Genomic DNA, 27,242 nt, shown 5'->3' on the forward strand with positions numbered 1-27,242 from the left:
AATCTGCAGCAGAACTAAAATTGTGATCATTCTGTTCATGGCGATCGAAGCTAATCTGCTAGATCAAACTCAAGACAGAAAAAGTTTAGTTCCAGTGCTAAAAGCAAACTGTAATTTCTTGCTATCACTGGTTACCTGAAACTATCCTCTCACTGGCTAAACGAGCTTCCTGGCGTTCCCCAAGGAAGTGCTATAAGCCCTCTATTGTTCCTGATCTGTATTAACGACATAGGAGACAATCTGAGTAGCCCTCTTAGATTGTTTGCAGATGATGCTGTCATTTACCATCTTGTAAAGTCATCGGATGATCAAAACGACTTGCAAAATGATTTACGTAAGATATCTGTATGGTGCGAAAAGTGTCAATTGACCCTGAATAAAGAAAAGTGTGAAGTTATTCACATGAGTACTAAAAGAAATTACGCGACAAGTCACACAAATACAAACAACCTAAATTTGAACAATCACACAAATAATATTGTGGGTAGGGCAAACCAAAGACTGCGATTCATTGGCAGAACACTTACAAGGTGCAACAAGTCTACTAAAGAGACTGCTTACACCACGCTTGCCCGCCCTATTCTGGAGTATTGCTGTGTGGTGTGGGATCCGCATCAGGTGGGACGGACGGATGACATCAAAAAAGTACAAAGGAGGACAGCTCATATTGTATTATCGCGAAATAGGGGAGATAGTGTCACAGACATGATAAGTGAACCAGAGTGGCAATCATTAAAACAAAGGCTTTTTCGTTGCAATAGGATCTTCTCATGAAATTTGAATCACCAGTTTTCTCCTCCAATTGTGAAAACATTCTGTTGCCACCCAGCTACATAAGGAGAAATTATCATCACAATAAAATAAGAGAAATCAGGGCTCGTGCAGAAAAATTTAAGTTCTCATTTTTCCTATGTGCCGTTCGAGAGTGGAACAGTAGAGAGACAGCTTGAAGGTGGTTCACTGAACCCTCTGCCAGGCACTTTATTGTGAATAGCAGAGTAATCACGTAGATGTAGATGCATTACCAAATGGTGAGCATTCCTTGTTGGCACTTGGTGCCAGATCATAGATGACACAGGCAGATTCCAGATGAAAAAAGAATGATAGGTAGAAAAACAACGGCAAATAAATTCAGCACGATCATGAAAGTGATGTGACAAAGAATTAGAAATAAAAATTACACATAAACCAATTAACTGGATACAAATTATAGTCAAGCACTTTCGATTAGATTTAGAAATAAAAAGCATTTGTGACATTTGACGAAATCCAAACCGGTGATCTTCAGCACGGCACGATAATGCGCTAACCTTTGTGCTGAAGAACAATAATACGATATTTTGTTATATTTTTGACTGTGATCATCCAGTTGCAATGACAAATTGCAGCCTTCAAAAACTCTGTTTCGTGCTATATCATAAGAAGCTTATCTAACGTAAACCGATTTCTGGATTGCATGTTGTGCTCATTATCCAGTAGTGTTTAATTGGTGCTGTGTATCAAATACGTGTATTTCATTAGCATTGGTATGTGCGCATGTTGTTTGTGGTGTGGTTACCACGTACGACGAGATACAAAATAAAAGTGCGAGGCGCACGATTCAATATCCAAACACAAGTAAGGATGGCGGACAAGGAGCTGTAAATGAACTGACCGATTATTGTGGCAGTTTGGCAACAACAAACTGTTTGGGTGTGACGCTGAGCGCTCTGACTGGTGGGAACCATCTGCAATATGTGAAGTGTCAACTACCAAGTAATTTTAATCAGACTATAGTGAAGGTTAAGACCTGGGGAAAGGGTTAACAGAAACGAAGGATATGTTGTATGGAAGAAACCAGATGGTACAAGCTATCAAGCAGCACGCCATACAACACAGCATGTTTAACTTCAAACCTCTTCTGTAACACCACTATCTATCCCAACCGCGATCACTACTTGCGCCAATGAGGTTATATAGTTCTGAGATAACAGTGGCCACGCGCGCAGGTAGGGGTGTGTGTGTGTGTGTGTGTGTGTGTGTGTGTGTGTGTGTGTGTGTGTGTGTGTGTGTCCTGTTATTCATATTGTAATTGGTATTCCATCCCAGATTGTCCATTGTTAGACCATAAATATTTTCCGATTTCCTTTTATATTTCGGTTTACTGTTTGTTACTTGAGCTTGTTGATCACTTATTGTTTGTGCAGATAGGTGCAGGTACTTTTTTTTTGTTCGTGTGTGTATCAAATTAAAACACGTGAGAACTCTTCAGGTGAAGACCTTCTATCAGCTTCCACAAAATTGTTGGATTTCATTTACAAAATAGAAAACCCAGGCAAACAGTATAGAGAGTGCTGTGCCTAGCATTATCGAGGTCGGTGCAAACTGGTTGGTAGTAGAATAAGTTTAGAATTAATTTGTGAACTGGCGACAGCTTATTTATACGTTCTATTTGGAATCCATCTGTGCATTTATTTCATTTACAAATTTCTTTCACTTTTTTGCCATCTATCTTTTACTCTTCCTTTTTCCCTTTTTATTTTATCAATTCACTTTTCTGTTTTTCCACAGGCTTTTATTTTATTGTTACTGTTGAAAATCTTTTTAATTTATAAATATTTTACTATTTTTTTAACTTTATCAGCTATTATTACAGTGTTATGGCATTCTGCAACATGTCTTTATGTGGCCTGCTGTGCAACAAAGCGAGCAGCACGTCATGTAAATTGATAGCCTCAATAAGTAAACAGCTGCAGTCATCTCCAAACATAAGGGCTTGAATCTGTTCACAACAACTGTTAGTATGCCAGCATCTGAGTGGATACCAAGAAGCCTTGTTCATTAATAATTTACAAATAGAATTTAAAGGTCTAGACACTAGACAAGTTGCCCAACATAGTAACTTAAAAGTATACATCCTCTGTGTAATAAAGCAACTCAAATCAGTTAATAAAGGCAAGTCTTGCAGTCCAGACCGTACACCAGTTTGATTTCTTTCAGAATATAGTGGTATGATAGCTCCATACTTAATAATCATGTACAACCATTAGCTCAACAAAAGATCCCTACCAGAAGACAGAGAAAACTGCACGCTAGGATCCAAGAAAGGAAATGTGAGTAAACCGCTGAATTACATACCGATATAACTGCAACAGGGTTTTGGGACATATACTTTGTTCACACATTATAAATTACCTCTGAGAAAAGTACCTGATGACACAGTCAGCATGGATTCAGAAAATATCTTTCTTTTGAAATACAACTATCTCTTTATTCTCATGATGTAGTGGACTGTTGTTGACAGGGGACCTCAAATGGATTCCATATTTATAAATTTCCAGAAGGGTTTTGAGACCGTTCCACGAGTGACTTCTAATGTGCCTATGGTGTGTTGTCTCAGCTAAGCGACTGGATTTGTGCTTTCCTGTCGGAGAGGTCATAGCTCGTAGTAACGGAGTCATTAAGTAAAACAGAAGTGATATCTGGCATTCCCAGAAGCATTAAAGGTTCTCTACTGTTCCTAATCTACATATGTGATTTAGAAGACAATCTGAGCAGCCCTCTCTGATTGTTTCCGAATGATGCTGTCATTTACCATCTAATAAAATCTCAGAAGATCAAAACCAATTGTAAAACGATTCTGACAAAATATCTGTATTGCACAAAAAGTGGCAATTTATTCTACAAAATGAAAAGTGAGAGATCATACACGTGAGAACTAAAAGGAATCTCTCTAATTTCGGTTACATGATGAAATATACAAATCTAAAGGCTGTCAAATACCTAGAGACAATAATCAACATAAATTGTAACGACCACATCGATAATGTTGGGGGAAAGGTAAACTGAAGACTTTTTTTATCGACAGGTCAATTACAAGATCCAACAGAGCTATTACAGACAGTATCTACACTTCTCGTCCATTCTTGCTACAGTATTTCTGTGCGGTATGGGATCCTTAACTGATAGGATTGACGAACAACACTGAGAAAGTTCAACGGCTGGCAAAATCGGGGAGTGTGTGTGTCATGGATATAACGTGCAATTTAGGGTGGCAATCATTAAAACAAAATGATAAGTTGGGGTGGCAATCATTAGAACATGTGGATTTTTCATAGCAACGAGATCTTTTCACAAGATTTTAGTCTCCATTTTTCTTCTCGAAGAATGAAAACACTTTGTGGCCCGCCTACATAGGGCGCAATGATCATTATAATAACATAAATCAGAGCTCATACAGAAAGATTAAACTGCTTGTTCTTCCCAAATGCTGTTCAAAAGTGGAACAGTAGAGAAATAGTATGAATGTGGTCTGATGATTCATCTGCCAGGCACTTCAAGTGAAAATTGCATAGTATTCCTGTAAAGGTAGATAGAATACCTGTGACTCAACAGTAACCAGTACATTTGTTGCACCAAGTGGAGTTGCCACTGAAATGCTGGTGGGAGTTCAACAGCCTTGCACAAAGGCTGGCTACATGTCTGATTCTGTAGGTATTTGTAGCCAGTCTTATCCCTTGAAGGTGGGTAGAACCACAACACAAAAGGCTACTCATTTAAAAAACAAAACAAAAATAAAAACGCATGCAAGTATTCTGTTTTGGTGAATTTAATTAATTAGTAAAGTTTCTGTTTAATGAAAGAAAGATATTCTGAAGTGTTTATAGTTATAGCTCCAGACACAGACACACTTGCTCGCTAATGAGGAAAGGCTATTTTCTCCTTGGCATTCACCCCAAATCTTATTAGATTAGATTAGACCAATTCTGTGGACCCCACAGTGAGTAATCTCTTGGATGTGGAAAGAAATTGGAGATATACATTTAATTTAAGGGCAATACATTGAAATGACTTTACTGTATTACACTGCAATTTCTAATTATAAACTAACATAAAACATACAAATTAAGTGTTACTGTGAAGATGCTCTTCAATGGAGTAGGAGGAGTTGGCCATTAGCAAGTCCTTTACTTCAGTCTTAAACTCCACCAATATATGACCGACAAGGCATATAATGTGTTCTGGTAGGTTGTTGGACACATACAGACTCTTATCTGATTCCTTTCTGCACCAACGTTTGCTTCAAATCTCTGTGGAGGCTGTTCTTGCTCACAGCATTATATTCATGCTTTTTACCATTTTAATTGTCAAAATGTCCAGTTTTTGAAGAGGTCTCTACAAGATTTTCCAGAATGAAGACCAGATGCAATTCTTGCAACACACTCCTGTGTTCCGGAAACACTGCCTCTGAACCCTGTAGCACACCATGACAGACTGTCAAATTTTAAGTGCCCATTATTGTGCGATTGACGTGGAACTTATACACACTGCTTTCTGTCATTCACGTCAGATAATATCTCACATGAGTTACATTGAACACTGAAATAAACAGTGGGGAAGAGTTTATGTTCTGTCTCTCTAAGAGAGAGACCAAGCTCCGAGGATGGAACACGAATGAAAGGAAGAAGAATACCATATTTCCAAAGGAACCATTCCAGCATTTGCCTTACGTAATCTAGGGAAGCCACAGAAAACCTAAATCTGAATGGCTGGGAAGGAATCTGAACTGCCGCCATCCCAAATGCATGTCCAGTGTTTTACCGGTGAGCAAACTTGCTAAGTAAATGTCAAAAAATTACTATTTCACAATGGGACGTCATACAACTAAACGATAGCGCACAAAAGTAACAGTTTCACACACAAGAGTTTTTAACTACACACAAGACAACAGTTAAATAGGCAACATCTACCACCACCTAGCACCCATATACCAGGCTGTTAGAGAATCATGACTCGTTTGAACATTTATGTTACCTTTATTGTCTTTTCCACTCAAGACCAGATTACCACTGCCTGACAGCTTCGAACCTCCTGTGGTGCCTTCCCCACTCTTCGGGTCTTGCCAGGCACAACTCCTGCACATCAAAATAACTAGTCCTGAACAAGCTAGTATACAAGTATCTACGTGTCCGTTTAGGATGCAAATAGTGTACATATATGAACAAATAAAACAAACTGAAACTTATGAATGCAAAATAAGGTGAAATAACGCATATATCATGGCAGTGATATCATAAAGTATTTGATATTTATGTAGAAAATTAGTACAAACGCCATTTAATTCCGTAATATCTTAACCACAACTTGAGTCCAAACATGAAAGCAGGGTTTTTAATTAATTACAAGATTTAGCACTGAAATCACGTACGTTAAAAACACCAATGTACAGACAGAACAGAACTCAACTCTTGAACAGAGTGCTGCTATTTATAAAAACACTGGTTACTGAGAAATATGCAAACATAAAAACCGCAATAAGTTTTAAGAAATGCCTGTAAGTGATAAGTACTAAATAACAAATAACTGGCGATTGGGTTTGAATTGGCAACCTGCAGCATGGCAGAAACTGACACTAACTGCCATGCCTCATCGCATGCAGCACAGCTAACAGCATTGCTCCTTCTCCTCAAAACATGACAACCCGCTTGTTCACAAGTTCTCATCAGTACTGAGTAAAGACAGTGCTCTTGATCTAGGTCTTGTCAATGGTCTTCCGTATGGCAGTGCTGGCAGATAATCATGTTCTGATCTTCTTGTCACATCCTCTCCATTTTAATGGACATCAAAGATAGCTTCCTCCCATCGATGATTTGTGATCGCCAAGCGGGTCTTTAATTTCTATGAACAAGAAGCCCTAGTGACAAGGGTGCAAGAGATGTATAACACAATTGATGCAGTGTTGCCGATTTAATAAATTCACTCTACGACAACATTTGAAACTATCCTGTAATTCACGAGACATCATTTATACTGAGAATCAAACAACAGAATAATAACAAAACAGAAAATACACATAAATTAAAGAGATATTCTGACAAAGATAATCACTGCACAGAGTAATCAATTGCGTGTGTACCACTACACTTCGCCTCCATCATCAACCTGCATTTGAGGACTGTAGTACGGCTTCATACGCAGGTTATAAACAATGTGTCTGCGGTTTTTTCTACTTGATGAAGGGCCATAATCCTCAGCTTTGTATGTGACATCCAATGAGCAACAAATGATACACTATGGTGCAAGTCCTATTTTGAATACAGCAGTAAAAATCCCTAGCAAGTGTCCCAGGCTGTATCTCACTGACCTATGCTTGACATTATGACGCTCTCAGTGCTCCTCCTGTGCATCCAGAGATCAAATGTGAGCCAGCTGTCTCTTCTTTTGTCCTAGTGATGAGATGTTTCAACTAGTCATCCTGAGTATCGTCCAGTGGAAGCAGGAAGAGCGTATCATTTGTACTCTTGATTTCCGTCCTTGGAACACAAAGAATGGTGTAAACATGCATTTTCTTGTTTCACTGTGTTACTTGCGAATGTCACATTGGGCAGTATGGTATTCCAATCTTTCCATGGGACAGCAACATACATCGACAGCATATTGGCCAATGCCTTATCAAAACATTCTTGAAGCCACCCACACGTGTGTTGCAAGTAGCTGTCATCCTTGGGTAATGTCTCAACATGAAGACTTTTTCACACTGTCCTGGCCCTGGGTTCTGAGCAAATTTTCCATACCTCTCCCCGTATCCTAAACGTCACCAGTCCCTTCAACCCATTTGTCAGGATGAGGAGTCACTGGCTCTGAAAGCTCGCACACTTTCGTATCTTTTATATGCATTTCTGCCACGCTACTTGGCGAGCAATATTTTTTTTTTTTTTTTTTTTTTTTTGCCATATTATACTATTTTTTTCAAATGTGTGAAAGACATGTAGGACAGCAACCCTTTTATTTAAAGAAGTATTTATTAAAAATCTGTCTTAGTTGCAGTACACACATTTTGACGACTAGTTGCGAACTGACTGGCCCATTCTGAAGCCTGACCTCCTGAGACTGCACTGAAAGTGCCAAACTTAAATCGGAGTCAGTGGGAGAATGTTGTCCCTATGAAGTCCTGTTGGCCAATTCACAGAATGTGAGTTCAAAATAGAAGTAGTTGTTACACATTTAGGGTATACATTTTTCACAGCTATTTCAACAGAATGGTAGTGGGAAGCTACACACCACACCCATGACTACATTGTCCCATACCTAGTCAACAACTTGCCAGCAATGCTGATCTTGTTTATGTGCTTATCAACTGCTCAATGCCCCAACCATACAATAAATGATTACTTTTATTCCTCTCATAATTCATATTCCACAGAGGCCATTTGAGTATCAAATTAATTACAGTGTTTATGAAAATACTCTAGCATATAGACAGTCATTATTACCTCACTCCATCCATGTAAATGTTGTGTGACTAGGGCCTCTTGTAGGGTAGAATGTTTGCCGGGTGCAAGTCATTCGATTTGACGCCACTTTGGCGACTTGCACGTCGATGGGGACGAAACGATGTTGATTAGGACAACACAACAGCCAGTCCCTGAGCAGAGAAAATCTCCGACTCAGCCAGGAATCTAACCCTAGCCCTTACGGCTGACATTCTGTTGTGCTGACCACTCAGCTACCGGGGGTGGACACTCCATCCATGAATGGATTAGAACAAAACTTGCAAGTGAATAAATCAGAGCCGTGAATATATCAGAGCATCACTCCAAAAGAACTGCGTAACTTCTTTTTTCAGAAATAGAACTTCCATTCTACATAGTTACTATTCGTGGAGGTCCCAGATACATTCTTCCCATACGCTTTCAAATTTAATTCGACCTGTTTCCACAATTTGAACTCCATCAGGATGGCCGCTGCAAATGATGTTCATCTGAAGCAAAGTGCTGTTCTAATGTTCCTGCATTGTGAGAATGAGTGTAACAAACATGAAAAAGTGACCAAAGAAGGTGTAAAAGGATGACTACTGTTAATGCCAGTACTGTTAGTTGTTGGGCTAGCCAGTTATCTGGTGAAATGGGCACGTCGATAATCATGTCACGTATAGCAACACACTAAGCACTGCACGGACTCCTGACAACACACACCACATTCACAATCTAATTTTTGCTGCCGAATGTACTGTCAGTCTGAGTGGGCTAGGAGAAGTGAGTGTGTGTAATTTATAAACACAGATTAAGTTCAAAAATGTTTTTTAAACAGGTCACTGAAGAAACGAGCACTGTCTGAATACCACCTCTTTGGTAGAGAAGGGCTTTGTAGAATGAGATTTGAAACAAGGACTCACTTGTGAAGCAGGGATGGCGGCTATCACCGAAGCTATCAATTTTCAGTTAAACCTTTTTTATTTTCTTTTTTTCAATGCCAGTTTAACCTGAGTGTTGAAACCGCTCAAAACAAATGGTTTCCAAAATAACTGATTCTTGTTTTTTAATTCTTATTATTTCCTGTAATGAAATAGGCAAATAAAAGAAAACTTAGCCTGTCCATTGTTTGCTGCCTTTCTCGAAAAGTGGTAAGTGGTTGATTTAAAAAAATTACAGTATTCTTCTATTGATTCTAATTTTTTGAAACTCTGCTCAAAATCATGTTGTAATCGAGGATCATACCACTTTTTGAGCATTATGAATGGTCAGAGCTAAAAGGTGAAAACTGAGCTTGAAAAACTATTTCTCATGTTAATCTGTCCATTTCAAAAGCTAGAAGCAGAGAAAGGCATAATACGTAGACACAGGCGACAGGTCAACTACTCTCCATTTTTCATGTAAACTATGAATGAAGTGTTAAGTTAAAAGTTCCTCCTGACATTATTTGGCACGTTTGTTGTGGCTCCTCCCGTTTCTAATCTTTTAAAGCAAATGGAGCACTTTACTTCACTGATACCTAGCACTCGACGACAACAGCGAGAAACTACCATATAGACACACGTACCATACAATACGCCACACCACAAGGGTAAAACGTACAGTTTGGGGCAGTAATGCTGTGCCAATCCTTATGTCATATGTCTGTTGCTCGTTTCTGTTGGCATTTTAATCGAAACAGCACTGTTCACTTTTCCCATTTTCTATAAAAACAGAATATTCCAAAGCAGTGCAAATTTTACCAATAAAAATTACTCGTTCTTAAAAAAATGGTTGTTTAAGAATGAAAAAAATCAGCACGGCTGCCATGGCTAATTGATATTTCAGTATTTTTTACCAGGTTATTAGTAAACAATATCAAACACCTATTATAGCAGAGAATAAAGATATACCAGAAAATACTGGTTACTCTGAACTAAAATACTATTAGCACTTTTAACCCATCAGTTTTTCTCACCCCTATTGCGAAGGCTGCTAAAAATGGCTGAAATATATTGGTCCGAACTTCTACCGTGCAGGTATACAAGCTTTAGTTCCATGGTGGCATAAAGCAGTTGAAAGGGATTGAGATAATAAAGTAAAATGACAACTAATCTCTCAAGAATTTATCAACTCAGTGTCAAAACATCCAAAGTATAAAAAGCAAAGTGGATTAAAAGAAACGCCTGCATTTCTTTTGGAGGGACTGTTGTACTGACAACGTCGTGAGTGGAGTGGCTCATTAACGGCTTAGGGGAAAAACTGGATTAACGAGCCTCACCTGTGTATTCTGTGGGCCACACTGCGCACCAGTGTGCAAAACACTTGCAAAAATGCAGCAGTATTATCCCAGCACAAAGAACACACTGCCATGCAGTGTACAGTATCTTGTACAGCATGTATGTGGATATAAAAACCACTGTTTTGAGTCTGACAAGGAACAAATGTGAGAAGGGTAACCAAAGGAACAAAAGAATTGAGATAAGCAGAGAAGTGCACTAGTTTGTTGATAGCAAACCATAGAGCAGCGAATCCATAACTCTCACCCCAAACACACAAGTATAAAATACTCATATACATTGCCAATAGCCAAAAGTCAACAACATCTTGCAATGCAGAGTTAGTCTGTGTGGTTTCATCTGATCATGCAACTGGTAGAAGTACTTCTGTGCATATTTTCTTTAACACTTGGCTCCTTGGTTCTGAACTGGTATAAGTCTGAAGACTACAGATCCTTACCCTTTGGCCTCAGACCACCACTAACCTTTGTGATGTAACAACAATACATGCAGAACACTGTTGTACCCCGTAACTGAATGCTGTGTTATGCTGTTTGTTTATGGTGCAGTGAATGATAACTCATATCCTTCTCCGCTTACCTCCCCGCGACTGTCTGTCTGGGGCATATATTGCTCTCACCCCTCCCAACCTGTTAACATTAAGAAATAAGTGCAGGAAGTATCCAGGTTCGAAGCAAGGTCTGGGACAGAATTTTAAATTTGTCAAATATAACAAAGTTTTGCAGATTTGAATTGTTGTTTGCCTCACAGAAGCAAACAGCAATGACAGTTTAAACTTTGCACATGGCACATATTTCACTCTAACACTGGTGAACTCTGATATTAAACGCATGCAAAACTGTACAACAATCATTTAACAAGTAACACAAAAACTTTGAAGAATGTAACAGGTATCACATGGTAATATTGATCATACCTGGTGGAAGTAGGAAGCTGACTAAGTATAGCAACACAAGTTAAATTAATTTGCACTCTTACCTGACAGTGTAAACTTGCTGCTAACAAAATTAAAATTACTGTAGATTAGGAGGAGAACACAGACAGAGCAGATGGAATAGGTGACACAATGCACAAGCAAAATTTCATTTAAGGTAAGACAGTCGATAGACAGCAAATTATGGCAGGAAACATGTGATGCTAAGATGAATGGAATTTAAGTATTTATCCCACAGAAAAGAAAAGGCAGCAACATGCACACAACAAATATGTCACTGGCAGGACGGGTAAATGTGTTAATACACAGAAATTTTTGTGAAATTGTGAATAATGTAAGTAAGTGCTGACTTTGCAAGAATTTCACAGCTTATGTCATACAGAAACACACCACAACACCTGCAAAGGAACTCTGCGAATACAAGAGAGCGTAGGTCAGAGATGGCAACCAGACAACAGATTGAAGGGTGATATGGTTTAAGGTACTAGCTATCTGATATTTAAACCATTCGTCATCATAGATCCTTTGTCCGTAGATCCGCAACGAGATGAATTTAGTTAAGACCCATCAATATTACTCCATTCTTTGAAACAGCACCATAAAATATTGTGCCAAGTCACAAGCTAAAATAGTGACTGCAGCCAGAATCTGATTCCATTACATAGCATCCCTCCCCCTTTCCCTCTCTCTATTCATACTCTACTTTCACTTTTTATAGTAACTGTACAAATTAGATGATAAAGAAATAAAAACACAACTGATTTCAAATTTAATATGCTGCAGATGCATACAAATTTACATACTGTTGTTGTTGTCTTCAGTCCAGAGACTTCATGCAACTCTATCCTGCGCAAGCTTCTTCATCTCCCAGTACTTACTGCAACTTACATCCTTCTGAATCTGTTTAGTGTATTCATCTCTTGGTCTCCCTCTACGATTTTTACCTTCCACGCTGCCCTCCAATACTAAACTGGTGATCCCTTGATGCCTCAGAACATGTCCTACCAACTGATCCGGCCTTCTTGTCAAGTTGTGCCACAAATTCCTCTTCTCCCCAATTTTATTCAGTACCTCTTCAGTAGTTACGTGATCTACCCATCTAATCTTCAGCGTTCTTCTGTAGCACCACATTTCGAAAGCTTCTATTCTCTTCTTGTCTAAACTATTTATTGTCCATATTTCCCTTCCATACATGACTACACTCCATACAAATACATTTAGAAAAGACTTCCTGACACTTACATCTATACTCGTTGTTGGCAAATTTCTCTTGTTGAGAAATGCTTTTCTTGCCATTGACAGTCTATATTTTATATTCTCCCTACTTCGACAACCATCAGTTACTTTGTTCCCCAAACAGCAAAACTCACTGACTAATCTAATTCCCTCAACATCATCCAATTTCCAGAATGAGATTTTCACTCTGCAGTGGAGTGTGCGCTGATATGAAACTTCCTGGCAGATTAAAACTGTGTGCCCGACCGAGACTCGAACTCGGGACCTTTGCCTTTCGCGGGCAAGGTCCCGAGTTCGAGTCTCGGTCGGGCACACAGTTTTAATCTGCCAGGAAGTTTCATATCATCCAATTTAATTAGACTACATTCCATTATCCTCATTTTGCTTCTTTTTATGTTCATCTGGTATCCTCCTTGCAAGACATTGTCCATTCCATTCAACTGCTCTTCCAGGTCCTTTGATGTCTCTGACAGAATTACAACGTCATTGGCAAACTGCAAAGTTTTTACTTCTTCTCCATGGATTTTAACTCCTACTCCAAATTTTTATATTGTTTCCTTTACTGCTTGCTCAATATACAGATTGAATAACATCGGGTATAGGCTATAAACCTGTCTCACTCCCTTCCCAACCACTGCTTCCCTTTCATACCCCTCGACTCATAACTGGCATCTGGTTTCTGTACAGACTGTAAATAGTCTCTCTCTCCATGTACTGACCTCACACTAGAAACGTATGTTTGCCTTTCCTTAATCTATCTTCTATAAGATAAGTCATAGGGTCTGTATTGCCTCATGTGTTGCAATATTTCTACGGAAACCAAACTGATCCCCCCCAAGGTCAGCTTTACCAGTTTTTCCATTTGTCTGTAAACAACTCATGATAATATTTTGCAGCTGTGACTTATTAAACTGATAGTTCGCTAATTTTCACACCTGTCAACAGTTGCTTTCTTTGGGATTGGAATTATTATATTCTTCTTGAAGTTTGAGGGTATTTCGCCTGTCTCATAAATCTTTCTCACCAGATGGTGTCATGGTTGGCCCTCCCATGGCTATCAATGGGACTTGTTTTGACTTAGATCTTTCAGCGCTCTGTCAAATTCTTTACGCAATATCGTATCTCCCATTTCATCTTCATTTATGTCCTCTTTCATTTCCATAACATCGCCCTCAAGTACATTGCCCTTGTATAAACCCTCTATATACTCCTTCCACCTTTCTGCTTTCCCTTCTTTGTTTAGAACTGGTTTTCCACCTGAGCTATTGATATTCATCCAAGTGGTTCTCTTTTCTTCAAAGGTCTCTTTAATTTTCCTGTAGGCAGTATCTATCTTACCCCTAGTGATGTAAGTCTCTACATCTTCACATTAGTTCTAGCCATCCCTGCTTAGCCATTTTGCACTCCCTGTAAACCTCATTTTTGAGATATTAGTACTCCTTTTCGCCTGCTTCATTTACTGCATTTTTATATTTCAATATATCTTCTGTTACCCAGCGATTTCTACTAGAACCTTGTCTTTTTACCTACTTGATCCTCTGCTGCCTTCACTATTTCATCCCTCAAAGCTACCCATTCTTCTTCTACTGTATTTCTTCCCCCCCCCCCCCCCCCCCCTCCCTTCTTGTCAATTGGTCCCTAATGCCCTCTCTGAAACTCTCTAAATCTCTGGTTCTTTCAGTTTATCCAGATCCCATCTCCTTAAATCCCCACCTTTTTGTAGTTTCTTCAGTTTTAATCTACAGTTCATAACCAATAGATTGCGGCCAGAGTCTACATTTGCTGCTGGAAATGTCTTACAATTTAAAACCTGGTTCCTAAATCTCTGTCTTACCATTATATAATGTATCTGAAACCTTCCACCATCTCCAGTTCCATTCCACAAATACAACCTTCTTTACTGATTCTTAAACCAAGAGTTAGCTATAATTAAATTATGCTCTGTGCAAAATTCCATCAGGTGGCTTCCTCTTTCATTCCTTACCCCCAGTCCATATTCACCTACTACTTTCCCTTCTCCTCTCTTCTCTACTATCAAATTATAGGCCCCCATGACTATTAAATATCCGTCTCCCTTTAACTGTCTGAATAATTTCTTTCATTGCCTCATACATTTCTTCAATCTCTTCATCATCTGCGGAGCTAGTTGGCATATAAAATTTTACTACTGTGGAGGCATGGGCTTCGTGTCTATCTTTGCCACAATAATGCATTCCCTATGCTGTTTGTAATAGATTATCCGCACTCCTAATTTTTTATTCATTATTAAACTACTCATGCATTACAGTTATTTGATTTTTTTATTTATAACCCTGTATTCACCTGACCAGAAGTCTTGTTCCTCTTGCCACCAAACTTCGCTAATTCCCACTATATCTAATTTTAAGCTATACATTTCCCTTTTTAAATTTTTTAACCTACCTGCCTGTTTACGGGATCTGACATTCCACACACTGATCCATTTCTTTTGTTTTGTTTCTCCAGATATCTATGTCCTCCTGAGTAGTCTCCACCCGGAGATCCGAATAGGGGACATTTTACCTCCGGAATATTTTACCCAAGAGGACGCCATCATCATTTAACCATACAGAAAAGCTGCATGCCCTTGGAAAAAATTATGGCTGTAGTTTCCCCTTTATTTCAGCCGTTCACAGTACCAGCACAGCAAGGTCGTTTTGCTTAATGTTACAAGATCCGATCAGTCAATCATCCTGACTGTTGCCCCTGAAACTACTGTAAAGGCTGCTGTCCCTCTTCAGGAACCACATGTTTGTGTGGCCTCTGAACAGATATCCCTTTGTTGAAGTTGCACCTACAGTACAGCTATCTGTATGGGGGAGGAGTTACATATTATGCTTTATGGCAGGCCACTCTAGAAGTCATTAATTGTAGCATTTACATACACTACTGGCCATTAAATTTGCTACACCAAGAAGAAATGCATATGATAAATGGGTATTCTTTGGACAAATATATTATACTAGAACTGACATGTGATCACATTTTCACGCAATTTGGGTGCATAGATCCTGAGGAATCAGTACCCAGAACAACCACCTCTGGCTGCAATAGTGGCCTTGATATGCCTGGGCATTGAGTCAAACAGAGCATGGATGGAGTGTACAGGTACAGCTACCCATGCAGCTTCAACACGATACCACTGTTCATCAAGAGTCGTGACTGGCATATTGTGACAAACCAGTTGCTCGGCCACCATTGACCAGACGTTTTCAATTGGTGAGAGATCTGGAGAATGTGCTGGCCAGGGCAGCAGTTGAACATTTTCTGTATCCAGAAAGGCCCGTACCGGACCTGCAACATCCGGTCGTGCATTATCCTGCTGAAATGTAGGGTTTCGCAGGAATCGAATGAAGGGTAGAGCCACAGGTCGTAACACATCTGAAATGTAACGTCCACTGTTCAAAGTTCCGTCAATGCAAACAAGAGGTGACCGAGACGTGTAACCAATGGCACCCCATACCATCATGCCGGGTGATACGCAAGTATGGCGATGACGAATACACGCTTCCAATGTGCGTTTACCGCGATGTCGCCAAACACGGATGCGACCATCATGATGCTGTAAACAGAACCTGGATTCATCTGAAAAAATTACGTTTTGCCATTGGTGCACCCAGGTTAGTCATTGAGTACACCATCGCGTGAGCTCCTGTCTGTGATGCAGCGTCAAGGGTAACCACAGCCACGGTCTCCGAGCTGATAGTCCATGCTGCTGCAAACGTCATCGAACTGTTCATGCAGATGGTTGTTGTCTTGCAAATGTCCCCATCTGTTGACTCGTGGATCAAGATGCGGCTGCACGATCTGTTACAGCCATGTGGATAAGATGCCTGTCATCTCTACTGCTACTGATACGAGGCTGTTGGGACCCAGCACGCCGTTCCGTATTACCCTCCTGAACTCACCGATTCCATATTCTGCTAACAGTCATTGGATCTCTACCAACACGAGCAGTAATGTCGCGGTACGATAAACCGCAATCGCGATATGCTACAATCCGACCTTTATCAAAGTCGGAAACATGATAGTACCCATTTCTCCTCCTTACACGAGGCATTACAACAATGTTTCACCAGGCAACAACGGTCAACTGCTGTTTGTGTATGAGAAATCTGTTGGAAACTTTCCTCATGTCAGCACATTGTAGGTGTCGCCACCAGCACCAACCTTGTGTGAATGCTCTGAAAAGCTAATCATTTGCACATCACAGCATCTTCTTCCTGTCAGTTAAATTTTACATCTGTAGCACGTCATCTTCATGGTGTAGCAATTTTAATGGCCAGTAGTGTATTAAGCTAAAATTAATGATTTTTAGAGTGTCCTGTCATAGAAATGACAATAAGGAATTGTCCTCATGAACTTTAACGCTACCTGAAGGATACCTTGCCACAATGGTATTCAAATTTTCAAAACAATTTGTGAGAAAACATCAACATTCTACAATACTGGCTTTTCATACACATTCTACTATACTGGCTTTTCATCACTAAATCTGCATTCATGACCAAGTATCCAAATTAAATTCAGTTGTCTTGTACCTAATTTTTCGTCATATACACTAACACATTTCTAAGTACACACTCTACTTTCAACCTTCTTAATAAGATCGCTGTTTTACTGGATACTAACTTATCTCGCCAAGCCAATGACGATATCTCCTTTATAAAAGCCCACCAGATTGAGTGGTTTTACTGAGAGAAAGCCGGTAGCTTGCGCAACAGTAGAATACAAAACATTCAGTCATTATTCTGATCCCCCCAAACCACTCATGGCCTCATGTTGTGAAAGACAGTGTTTGTTCTGTGAAATTTGTTCGTAAACTTTGTCAGAATAAATAAGTTATGATATACAAACAAGATGACTGTTTCAAAGAAGGCAAATGATATCATACTTTTACAAAAAAGAGATGCACTAGAATTAAAGCAGCTATTGGTTTATTTAGATGAAATGTGTATTCATACACACCTGTATTAAATAATGATAATAATAATAAGAATGTTCTTTGAATAAATGAAGGCAACGAACAAAAGGCTGATTTACGTTGAATTACTGTGCTATGCAGAGCACTGACATACAGACGTGGAGTACGTGACAGTGCTCCACTTTTAAGAATACTGGAGTGTATGAAGTTAACTTTCTGTAATATTTCTCGAATGTAAACATGAAAGTGTTGTTACTCTGAATTACTAATAGTTCAATAAAAATAAAAAGTCAGTGCAAATTACTTAAACAGAAAATTCCACACTGTCAACAGTGTAACGTAATTTGAGCAGTTCCCCATTGTTTCACATTTGTGTCTTACTATTTTCTATCAGTGGATATTATAATAAAAAACCACTCAGTTTATACTGAATTACTGATATCATAGTATTAAGTATGACTTGACTTTATAGATTTGACGATGATCTGTGTCACAAATGTGAAAGTGCTGTTGTGGTGTACCTGAGTATACCGTTGTGTGACGCAGTTGGCAACCGCGCAGTGCGTGACTGGAAGTTACGACTAATGAGGAGTCACTCTTTAGTAGTCAGTAAGATTCTTCATTCGTAGTGTTGTGCTGTGTATATAAATTTAGTTGACATACCAAAATATCTGTGACCTGAAAGATAGCAAATCTCATCAGTAGTAAAAATAGCGAAATGTTTCTCAGAAGCAAGTTTGTAAATGTTATTTCTGCTTGTTCCAATTGTAGCAATTTAAAATTTGTCCTTAGGTAACACACCGTAATCCCGACCTTGGAAATCTTCAACGTAATTGTAATAAGAACAGAAATGTGTGAGGGAAGCAATGTTGTAAATGTTTCAATCAGAACAATTTAAACTGTGTTCTTAGGTACAACCCTAACCATAATTTCAAAAACATTGACATAACTGGAAAAAAAGACTGAATATCAACAAAATAACGTAAGAACTCATAAAACTTTGGAACAGGTATGGAGAAAGTTAAAAGAAAGTGGAATACATATGCTCAATACAGGGTGGCCAAAGTGAACTGGTGGTGTTGACTGATTAGGCCAGGTGGTGGAACCAATGAGATAAGTGCATTTGGTGATCATCATTATGACGTCTAGTGTATGCAATCAAATTTTTCTGAATGCCTTCATATAATAAAAAATATTCCATGAAATTTAAGCTATACACTTAGGTTTCCGGCTAGCCACCACCTCAGAAACCTGTATGTTATGAATACACCCCACAAAATTTTTGAAACTATCACTGCAAAAGTGATTTCTGAGATTTAGCAACCAAACTTAACCTACATCTCAGGCTACGCTACAGGTTGGTCAATCACCACAAGTCAGTTTTTCTCCAGCGAACTACAAAATTATTTTCGAAGGTCCAGACATAGGTGTGCACACTGGTAGTGCAGATGGCAGGTGGTCAGCTATAAATCATTTCCTGTGTGGAACAGATCAGTACAAGAACATGATTTATGTCTTATTTGCTTAAGTAAATTTAGAGGAGGAAGTGGAGTGCAGAAAGTTATTTTTCATTAAGCTTACGGAAGCTGTTTGCAAAATTACAATCCAGGAAACGGTTTGATTTTTTGTTCTTTTTTATATTCTTCTTTTCAATTAATATTTCCCTGCAGTAACAACTTTTTAGGCTTTGCAAACTGACAACCAACTAACATTTCAATATAAATTACATTTCGGGCTATGTTATTCGAGTCATCAGTCTTCTGACTTATTTGATGCGAACCGCCACAAATTCTTCTACTGTGCCAATCTCTTCATACCAGAGTAGCACTTCCAACCTACATCCTCAGTTACCTGCTGCATGTATTCCAATCTCCATCTTCCCCTACAGTTTTTGCCATCTACAGCTCCATCTTGAACCATGGAAGTCACTCCCTGATGTCTTAACAGATGACCTATCATCATGTCCTTTCTCCCTGTCAGTGTTTTCCACATATTCCTTTCCTCTCTGATTCTGCACAGAGCCTCCTCATTCCTTACCTTACCAGTCCACCTAATTTTCAACATTTGTCAGTAGCACCACATCTCCAATGCTTCAATTCTCTTCTGTTCCATTTTTCCCACAGTCCATGTTTCACTACCATACAATGCTGTACTCCAGACGTACATCCTCAGAAATTTCTTCCTCAAATCAAGGCCTATGTTAGATACTAGTAGACTTCTCTTGGCCAGGAATGCCCTTTTTGCCTGTGCTAGTCCGCTTTTATTGTCCTCCTAGCTCCATCCATCACTGATTATTTTGCTGCCTAGGTAATAGATTTCCTTAACTTCATCTACTTCGTGACCATCAATCCTGATAAGTTTTGCACTGTCCTCATTTCTGCTTCTTCTCATTACTTTAGTCTTTCTTCAATTTACGTCATCAGCAAATCTTATCATTGATATCCTTTCATCTTGAATTTTAATCACTCCTGAATCTTCCTTTTATTTCCATCACTGCTTCTTCGATGTATATATCGAACAGCAGGTGCAAAAGACTACATCACCGTTTTGCACTCCTTTTAATCTGAGCACTTCATTCTTGGTCGTCCACTCTTATTATTCCGTCTTGGTTCTTGTACACAATGTATATTACCCATCTCTCCCTACAGCTTACCCCTATTTTTTTCAGAATTTTGAACATGCACCATTTTACATTGTCGAACGCTTTTTCCAGGTCGACAAAGCCTATGAATGTACCTTGATTTTTCTTTAGTCTTGCTTCCATTATCAACTGCAATGTCAGAATTGCTTCTCTGGTGCCTTTACCTTTCCTGAAGCAAACTAATTGTCATCTAACACATCCTCAACTTTCTTTTCCATTCTTCTGTACATTATTCCAGTCAACAACTTGGATGCATGAGCTGTTAAGCTGACTGTGCGATAATTCTCATGTTTGTCAGCTCTTGCAGTCTTCAGAACGGTGGGACGATATATTTCTCAAAGTCAGATGGTATGTAGCCAGACTCATACATTCTACTCACCAATGTGAACAGTCGTTTTGCTGCCAATTCCCCCAGTGATTTTAGAAATTCTGATGAATGTTACCTATCCCTTCTGTATCTCTTAAATTCTGATTCAAATACTGGATACCTTATCTCTTCCCCATAAAATCCTGTTTCTTCTTCTATCACATCAGACAAATCTTCCCCCTCACAGAGGCTTTCAATGTACTCTTTACATCTATCCACACACTCCTCTGCATTTAACAATGGGATTCCCATTGCACTCCTCATGTTAGCACCTTTGCTTTTAATATCATCGAAGGTAGTTTTGACTATTCTGTATGACGAGTCAGTCCTTCCGACAATCATTTCTTTTTCGATCTCTTCACTTTTTTCATGCAGCCATTTCGTCTTAGCTTCCCTGCACTTCCCATTTATTTCATTCATCAGCGACTTGAGTTTCTGTATCACTGAATTTCCCTGAAAATTTTTGTACTTCCTCCTTTTGTCGATAAAATCAAGTATTTCTTCTGTTACCCATGTTTTCTTCGCAGTTACTCTCTTTGTACCTCTGTTTTTCTTTCCAACCCTTTTGAGAGATGTCAATTCCTCTTCAATTGTACTGCCTACTGAGCTATTCCTCATTGCTGTATCTACAGCTTTAGAGACTACAAGTATGTCTCGTCATTCCTTAGTACTTCCTTATCTCACTTCTTTGCATATTGGTTCTTCCTGACTAATCTCTTAGACTTCAACCTAGTCTTCATCACTACAAAACTGCGATCTGAGTCTGTATCTTCTGCTGGGTAAAACTTACAATCCAGTATATGATTTCAGAATCTCTGCCTGATCATTATGTATTCTAGTTAAAATCTTCCCTTATCACCCAGCCTTTTCCAAGTATATCATCTCCTCATGTGATTCTTGAACAGAGTATTCACTATTGCTAGCTGAAATTTATAATGGAACTCAGTCTTTCACCTCTCTCCATCCCTTGTTCCAAGCCCATTTTCTCATGTAATCTTCTCTTCAACACATTCCCCTACAACTGCATTCCAGTCCCCCATGACTATTTGATTTTCATCTCCCTTTATGTACTGAACTACCTTTTCAGTATCCTCATACTTACTTTATCTCTTCATCTTTAGCTTGTGATGACGATAGTACAGGTAGACACGCAGACGTCATTGTTTGTTTGCTGTCCAGCCTGGTGAGAACAACACTATCACTGAACTTTTCACAGTAACTCACTCCTTGTCCTTCCTTCCTTTTCAGAATGAATCCTAATCCCATTATAACATTTTCTGCTGCTGTTGATATTACCCTATACTCATCCTTGTCTTCTTTCCATTTCGGTTCACTGACCCCTACTATATCTAGATTGAGGGTCACATATCCCGTTTCAGATTTTCTACCTTCGCAGCCACATTCAAGCTTCTGACATTCCACGAGCAGACTTGTACTTGGCAGTCCCCTCCCAGATATCCGAATGGGAAACTATTCTGAAATCTACATCTACACAATTACTCTGCTATTCATAATAAAGTGCCTGGCAGAGGGTTCAATGAACAACCTTCACTCTTTCCCGTGTGCCATTCGAGAGTGGAATGGTAGAGAGACAAACAGCACTTAAATTTTTCTGTGCAAGCCTTGATTTCTCTCTCTCGTGATGATTGTTTCTCCCTATGTAGGTGGATGCCAACAGAATGTTTTCGCAATTGGAGGAGAAAACTGGTGATTGAAATTTCACAAAAAGATCCCGTCGCAATGAAAATGCCTTTGTTTTAATGATTGCCACTCCAAGTCACGTGTCATGTCTGTGGCACTATCTCCCCTATTTCGCGATAATACAAAATGAGCTGCCTTTCTTTGAACTTTTTCAAAGTCACACGTCAGTCCCACCTGATGCGGATCTCACACCACACAACAATACTCCAGGATAGGGCGGACAGGCATGGTGTAAGTAGTCTCTTTAGTAGACTTGTTGCACCTTCTAAGTGTCCTGCCAATGAATTGCAGTCTTTGGTTTGCTCTACACTCAATATTATCTATGTGATCATTCCAATTTAGGTTATTTGTAATTGTAGTCCCTAAGTATTTAGTTGAATTTACAGCCTTCAGATTAGTGTGACTTTCATGCAGTCAAAATTTACCAGATTTCTTTTAGTACTCATGTGAATAATTTCACACTTTTCTTTATTCAGGGTCAACTGCCACTTTTCACACCATACAGGTATCTCATCTAAATCATTTTGCAATTCATTTTGGTCATCTGATGACTTTACAAGACGGTAAATGACAGCATCAGCAAACTAAGATGACTACTCAGATTGTCTCATATGTTGTTAATATAGATCAGGAACAATAGAGGGCCTATAACACTTCCTTGGGGAACACCGGATATTACTTCTATTTTACTTGATGACTTTCCGTCTATTACTATGAACTGTTACCTTTCTGACGGGAAATAATGAATCCAGTCGCAAAACTGAGGCGATATTCTATAGGCACGCAGTTTGGTTAGAAGACACTTGTAAGGAACAGTGTCTAAAGCCTTCTGGAAATCTAAAAATATGGAATCAATTTGACATCTCCTATCAATAGCACTCATTACTTCACAAGCAAGAAGTGCTAGTTGTGTTTCACAAAAACGATATTTTCTGAATCTGTGCTGACTGTGTGAACGAATCTTTTGTTCGAGGTAATTCATAATGTTTGAACACAGTGTATTTTCCAAAACCCTACTGCAAATTGACGGTAGTGATATGGCCCTGTAATTCAGCGGATTTCTCCTATTTCCCTTTTTGGGTATTGGTGTGACTTGAGCAGTTTTCTATTCTCTAGGTATGGATCTTTCTATGAGCGAGCGGTTGTATGTAATTGCTAAATATGGAGCTATTGTATCAGCATATTCTGAAAGGAACCTGAGTGGTATACAATCTGGACCAGAGTCCTTGCCTTTATTAAGTGATATAACAGCTACACCGAGGATATCTACTTCTACGTTTCTCATCTTGGCAGTTGTTCTTCATTGGAATTCAGGAATATTTACTTCATCTTCTTTGGTGAAGTAGTTTAAGAAAACTGTGTATAATGACCTCTGCGTTAGTGGCACTGTGATCAGCGACTTCACAGTTGTTATCGTGCAGTGAAGATACTGACTGTGTCTTGGCATTGGTGTGCAGATTCCAAGACAGTGTTTCATTGTGGAAATTATTAAAATCATCTCGTATTGAAACACATGTTATATTTCAAATTTCTGCAAAACTTTGCCAATGTTGGGGATTTTGAATTCTTTTAAATTTGGCGAGCTTTTTTCATTGCTTCTGCAACAGCGAATGACCTGTTTCGTGTAGCATGGGGGATCAGTACTATCACTCATTAATTTATGTGGTATATTGCCGTTGATACTATCTCTATGAAATCATTCCCATCTTTTCTATGCTTACGCGGTCAGATCAGAAGGAGACTCTCTCTTAAAAAGGCGCTGAGAGCATTTTTTTCAGCTTTTTTAAATAGATGTACTTTGTGTTTCTTTTTGATGGTTGTGGGTGTTACCGTATTCAACCTAGCAGCAACTACCTTGCAGTCACTAATCCCTGTATCCATTATGATATTCCGTATTTGTCCAGGATTATTTGTTGCTAAGAGGTCAAGTATACTTTTGCAACCATTTACGCTTTGAGTGGCCTTATGAAGTAATTTTTCAAGAGGAAGCATTCCGTACAACACTTTATGCCTGCTACCAGTTTTAAACATGTAATTTTTCCAGCATATCGAGATTAGATTTAAGGTACCACCGACTATAATTGTAAGAGCGGGGTACCTATTTGAAATGAGACTTAAGTCTTCTTTGAACTGTTCAGCAACTATGTCATCTGAATCGGGAATCAGTAAAATGGTCCAGTTAAAAGTTTAGTCTGATTGCCATACTATTTTGCAGGAGCTATCTACTTCAATTTCATTACATGGTAAACTACTGCTGACAGCAATAAATACTCCACCACCAACTGTATTTAGTCCATCCTTTCTGGACACTGTTAGGTCATTTGAAAAAATTTTGGCTGAACTAATTTCCTGCTTTAGCCAGCTTTCCGTAGCTGTAACTATTTGAGCTTCAGTGCTTTGTATTAGGGTTTGCAGTTCTGGTTCTTTCCCAACACAGCTACGACAATTTACAACTAAAATCCCGATTATTGCTACAACTACCTTACTGTGTTTTACCTGCCCCCTTTTAGATAGATGCCCTTTCTGTGGTTTCCTGAGACATAAAAAACCACCCAGTCCCTTCCTTTGAGTAGCCTCCACTACCCAAGTAGCCGCTTCCTATATGTAGTGGACTCCTGACCTATTAAGCGAAACCCTGAAACTCACCACCCCTTGGCACAAGTCAAGGAATCTGCATCCTACTCAGTCACACAACTGCCCGAGCCTCTGATTCGAACCCTCCACTTGGCTCTGCACCGAAGGACCACAGTTGGTTCTATCAACAGTGTTGTGGATGGTGAGCTCCACCTTTATCTCGCAAGCAAGACTGGCAGTCTTTACTATGTCCGCTAGCTGCCCGAAACCAGCGAGAATCTCCTCCGATCCAAAGCAACACATGTCATTGGTACAGAAATGAGCCATCACCTGCAGTTGGCTGCACCCTGTACTCTTCATGGCATCCGGAAGCACCCTTTACCCATCTGGAATGACTCCTCCCGGTATGCACATGGAGTGCACACTAGCCTCCTTCCCCTCCTTGGCAGCCATGTTTCAAATGGACCCCATTATGCACCTAAGTTGGAGCTCCCCACACTCTGTCAATGCCCAGATCTTGCGGGCTGAGAAGCTCCCTCTAGAATAGGGTGGACGACTGCATCTGGCTTAGAGACTTCGTCAGCCACAGAAAACGCTTGAAACCTGTTCATCAAATGAACTGGGGAGGCCCTAAAATCAGCTACTCAGAAAGTCTTCTGCTGCCTGCCAAACTTTGGAATGATCTTCCACTCTACCACGGGTCAAACCTCAGTGCAGGGCGTACATGGGGCAGTCACAGCAGTGGACTGATCGAGGGGCATGTGGGACGTGCATCCCCACCTCCAACCCCCCCCCCCCCCCCCCACAGTGATGCCCCTTGGCAGCAGCCTCAAGCTGCGACGGAAGCCAACATTGCCTGGAGCTGTGAGCGAAGGGTCACCAACTCAGCTCCGATCTGCACACAGCAATCACAGTTCCTATCCACTATTGAAGTTGCTCCTGTTTGAAGCTCGTAAAAATAACAAACGAATGGTGTACTCGGCTTATTTGCAGCAGGAACTCGACATACTCTCTCACTGACGGTCCAACCAACACATTTTTCTGCCAATGGAGAGATCATCATGATACTTTTTCAGTTGCAGGCCACATGTCCTGTGGATACACATAATGTGTCCTTAATGCAGTGATTTCCATTGCCTTCTGTATCCTCACACTAATTGATCACTGCCAATCCTTCTGCCTTTACGGGCAGTTTCCCACCCCAAAGACAAGAGTGTGCCCTGAACTTCTGTCTGCTGCTCCACCCTCTTTGACAAGACTGTTGGCAGTATGAGGATGACTTCTTATGCCAAAAGTCTTAGGCTGCAAATGCTGATAATTAATCAAAATTTAAGCGGTGATGGGTTTCGAAGCTGGAATTGATGATGCTTTGTTTACTAATCGAAGATGTTACCCCTAAACCACAGGTGTCTATTTACATATCAGTTTGTCACACATACAGTTTTCCTTCTATAATTATTCGTCTATGTGCCAAAACTGCTGTTACTTCAATTACAGGGACACTAGTTTGTATATCATTTTCTATAGCCACAACTTCACCCCACAATCAGCGTTGCCAACTTTCCAACAATACTAGTACTCTGTTTAGGCTAAGAAGTTGTTACTGCAATGGAAATAGGAATAGAAAAGAACAATATACAACAAAAATAAAATCTTGTTCTGGATTGTAATTTTGGAAATGGTTTTCCTAAACTTTATGAAAAATAGTTTTCTCCACTCCACTTCCTCCTTCCTGCATCTAAGCAAGTACAACATAAAATATGTTACTTCCATGTAGAAAATGCTTAATTGTAGAGAATCTGCTTTCTCTACCACCTGTGTGCACACCCATGTCTGTACCTTTAAAAGTAATTTTGTGGTTCACAGTTAAATGCACTAAAGCTTTGTCACAAAGGCACTTGTATGATCAGAAGCAATCCGATATTACTGTTGTGCCAGGTAACACATATTTATGAAATTCAGAAGAATGTGGTTTGTCCTTTCCTCAACAACTTCAAAGAAGTACTTCCTGCTTCCTAAGTGCAACCACTCACTCACTCTGTAACGTAATCACTACTTCTTCCAAAGCTTCTCCTTTCAAACACAAAATTGACCAATCTCTACAATACGACGACACCAAGTCTGTCACCAGTCTTCACACAGTACAAACTAAGTGACAATACCTGTGCCAATTGACAATAGTACAATTTGATAAAAGCATTTGCTCAATCACAGAAGTTGTATATTTCCGCATCCACAAATGAGTTCTTTTGAATATGCATCCCACGGTGAGTCTGTCTATCACAAACCAACTTTTTTTGTCCTGCAAATTAAAGCAACTGCATTGGAATATGAAAC

At 39.5% G+C, this 27,242-nt stretch overlaps 1 protein-coding gene across 3 annotated transcripts in view; it reads right to left on the reverse strand.

The window, feature by feature from the left end:
* The window catches only part of LOC124717025, a 152,579-nt gene that overhangs the window by 72,223 nt on the left and 53,114 nt on the right, over positions 1 to 27,242 (reverse strand). For 2 of the 3 annotated variants that reach the window (XM_047243679.1, XM_047243680.1), the window contains exon 3: positions 5,794 to 5,894. The exons of the other annotated variant lie outside the window; for it this stretch is intronic. In XM_047243679.1, coding sequence (XP_047099635.1) covers positions 5,794 to 5,894 — 101 coding nt within the window. The remainder of the gene's footprint in view (positions 1 to 5,793; positions 5,895 to 27,242) is intronic. 3 annotated transcript variants of the gene reach the window in all.

This window comes from Schistocerca piceifrons, chromosome 9, assembly GCF_021461385.2.
Source record: "Schistocerca piceifrons isolate TAMUIC-IGC-003096 chromosome 9, iqSchPice1.1, whole genome shotgun sequence".
Taxonomy (NCBI): Eukaryota; Metazoa; Arthropoda; class Insecta; order Orthoptera; family Acrididae; genus Schistocerca; species Schistocerca piceifrons.